The sequence below is a fragment of the Frankliniella occidentalis genome, unplaced genomic scaffold (assembly GCF_000697945.3).
Source record: "Frankliniella occidentalis isolate FOCC.00 unplaced genomic scaffold, Focc_3.1 Scaffold236, whole genome shotgun sequence".
In the NCBI taxonomy this organism is placed as follows: domain Eukaryota; kingdom Metazoa; phylum Arthropoda; class Insecta; order Thysanoptera; family Thripidae; genus Frankliniella; species Frankliniella occidentalis.
In genome coordinates, this window is record NW_026267362.1 from 162815 (window position 1) to 165242 (window position 2428).

The window sequence follows — 2428 nt, forward strand, 5'->3', positions numbered from 1 at the left end:
GGGTGCCCTCACATGCTTTACGCTGCAGCTGCTGGGCGCTCAGACGGCTCATCTCCAGCTGGCCGCCGTACAGCTGGAGGAGGGAGTGCTTGACCTGCAGGCAGTGGTAGTGGTGCGGGTGCAGGAGCTTCTCCAGCTTGGCCACCGTGCCCTCCAGGGCGTCCGCGCCGCCCGCGCCCTCCATGGCCTGACCAACCTGCTCGTCGAGGGACGACACCACCTGCGAGGCGCACGAACGAGGTAAAGGTAAACAACAAGCACGTCATTTTGGATGGAAGTGGGAGGTACATTTCGAACGGTCCCCTCAAAGAAAGTTCATGATAAGAAGAAGTTTTGAGTGCCCCACAGTTTGCCATCCACAAAAAGCCATTATCTAGGTACTGCATCTATCATCGCCTTCAAAACATTTAGAATTCAGACGAGGCATCGCGAGAAAAGTAACACACACCCTAAACAATAAAGATGGCGTAATTTGTGTAAGATCGTGTGCGCGACGTGACAAACGCGTCGACAACCAGGACCTGGATGACGTGCTCGGCGGCGAGGGGCGCCCCGCAGGCGTCGCAGCGCCAGTCGGCGTTGTCGTCGAGCGGGTCCGACGGCAGCAGGTTGCCGGCGCCGCAGGCCAGGCACCGCAGCGCGCTGAGCAGCGAGCCCAGCTCGCGGGGGTCGGCGCAGCGCCGGCAGCGGCAGGGGAAGCCCTTCACGGCCAGCAGGTGCTCGCGGCGAGCCATCGTGCCCCACAGCATGTGCGTGTACATGGTGGAGATGTGCTCGCCCCTGGAACGGTAAAGGGCAACTCTTTGCTTGCGAGGAGGGAAAGGACTGAATCAACAGAGGGCTGTGGTACGTGCAAGCGTCCTTTAGACACCGCAGAAACCAGAAAGTGTATAAGAAAACGCACTTCTTGATGTCGGTGGCAGACCGCAGAGTGATTCTGAAGCGCGCGTCGTGCTCTTCGGAAGATGCGCTCCTCGTGAAGGAGTGCCTCGTGTTGGGGACACAGCTGTGCTCCATGAGGTAGGCCGTGGGGTACAGGGCAGAGATGTCGGTGAGACCGGATGAAATCTAAAAACATAAAGAGGAGGATAGTTGGGTTTTGTTATTGAATCAATTTTGGAAATTGGTGGGGAGACCGTTTTACCGTTCTACCTCGAGGGCGTTGACGTCCAAGACGCCGACGATGCGGTGCAGCGTCGACTCGGAGCAGTCCTCCAGCAGCCCTTCTACGCGGTCCGGGGTCGCCCTGGAGCCGGACATGATGACGGACAGCGGGCGGAGGAAGTTCTCCCGCAGGTAGGTCACGACGCGGTCCTGCGTCTCCTGGTGCACAAGTGTCCCGGGACCGCGGGCAGCCATGTTGGCGTCCATGGCCTGCAGCGTGCGCCACTTGGCGGGGCTGGTCTTCTGCAGCAGCAGGCAGCGCAGCGGCAGCAGCGCGTCGTAGCGCAAGTCGTCCTGCAGCACGACGTGCCGGCCCGCCTGCAGCACGCGGCACTCGGCCAGGTGGCTGAGCGCGTCGCGCAGGCCGGGGCAGTCGGCGGAGCAGGCCGGCCACAGGCAGCCCGGGCACATGGCCTGCGCGTCCGCGGCCACGTCCGCGGGCAGCGGCTGCAGGCAGCCCAAGCACGGCCCGCGCGGGTTGTCGTGGTGCCGCGGCCCCGCGACCAGCGGGGCCTCCGTCAGCAGGACGGCGTCGGCGGCGACGTCCCGCGTCGCGACCAAGTGGCGCCCCAACTCCGGCGACGTGTCGACCTGGTGTGGTGCAGGTGATATTTCAAAGCAGTGACCCAAAAACCCACCTGCCTGGGAACTCAGAAGAAGGCGCGGTCCACGGCGCCCTGCGGGTAGGCAACACAACCGGCTCGACAGCATGTGAGGTGGTGGGTGGACAGTTGCGCCCTCGGCGCCCCGCGTGCGCGTGCGGGGTGCAGGTCCACTTTTTGCCTTTAGGAGTCTACGTACCTCAAACGGTCGACACGCCGTCTTGTGTGTTTTCCAGTGCTGCTTCTGGTGCTCCTTCGCGCAGTACGCCACCGACTTGCACGCCGAGCACTTGAGCGGCGCCGGCGCGCCGCAAATCACGCACAAGGCAGACGACATCTTCGAAAGTTACTGGTCGGGGTGGTGTGAGATTCTCGGGCGTGTGTTCGTCCTCCAGCGAGTGACACCACTACCACTCCCCATCCCACAGGAAGCGGCGGCACCCGGGCGCGTGGGGCGTTCTCTGCTCTCTGCGCGAGTAGCAACACTGGCGGCCACGCGGTGGGGCGCGGCCGGCGCGGCCCTCCCGGGGTGCCCCACCCCACCTCCACGCGTTTAATTTCGTCTCGAAGGGAGCACCAACAGGCCGCCGAGGACCCGGGCCGGGCACTGTAGGAAGTCACAGCGCCCCGCCCACTCACCGCGTGCCGGTCGAAGATGGCTT

At 63.8% G+C, this 2428-nt stretch overlaps 1 protein-coding gene across 1 annotated transcript in view; it reads right to left on the reverse strand.

Annotated features, from left to right (window-relative positions):
- LOC113214800 (SET domain-containing protein SmydA-8-like) overlaps window positions 1–2254 on the reverse strand; it is a 6085-nt gene extending 3831 nt beyond the window's left edge. The window contains exons 1-5 of the mRNA XM_052272974.1: window positions 1966–2254; window positions 1153–1755; window positions 905–1068; window positions 522–780; window positions 13–220 (exon numbers count right to left, since the gene is read on the reverse strand). Coding sequence (XP_052128934.1) covers window positions 13–220; window positions 522–780; window positions 905–1068; window positions 1153–1755; window positions 1966–2103 — 1372 coding nt within the window. The 5' untranslated portion in view covers window positions 2104–2254. The remainder of the gene's footprint in view (window positions 1–12; window positions 221–521; window positions 781–904; window positions 1069–1152; window positions 1756–1965) is intronic.
- Between the last annotated feature and the right edge of the window lie 174 nt (window positions 2255–2428).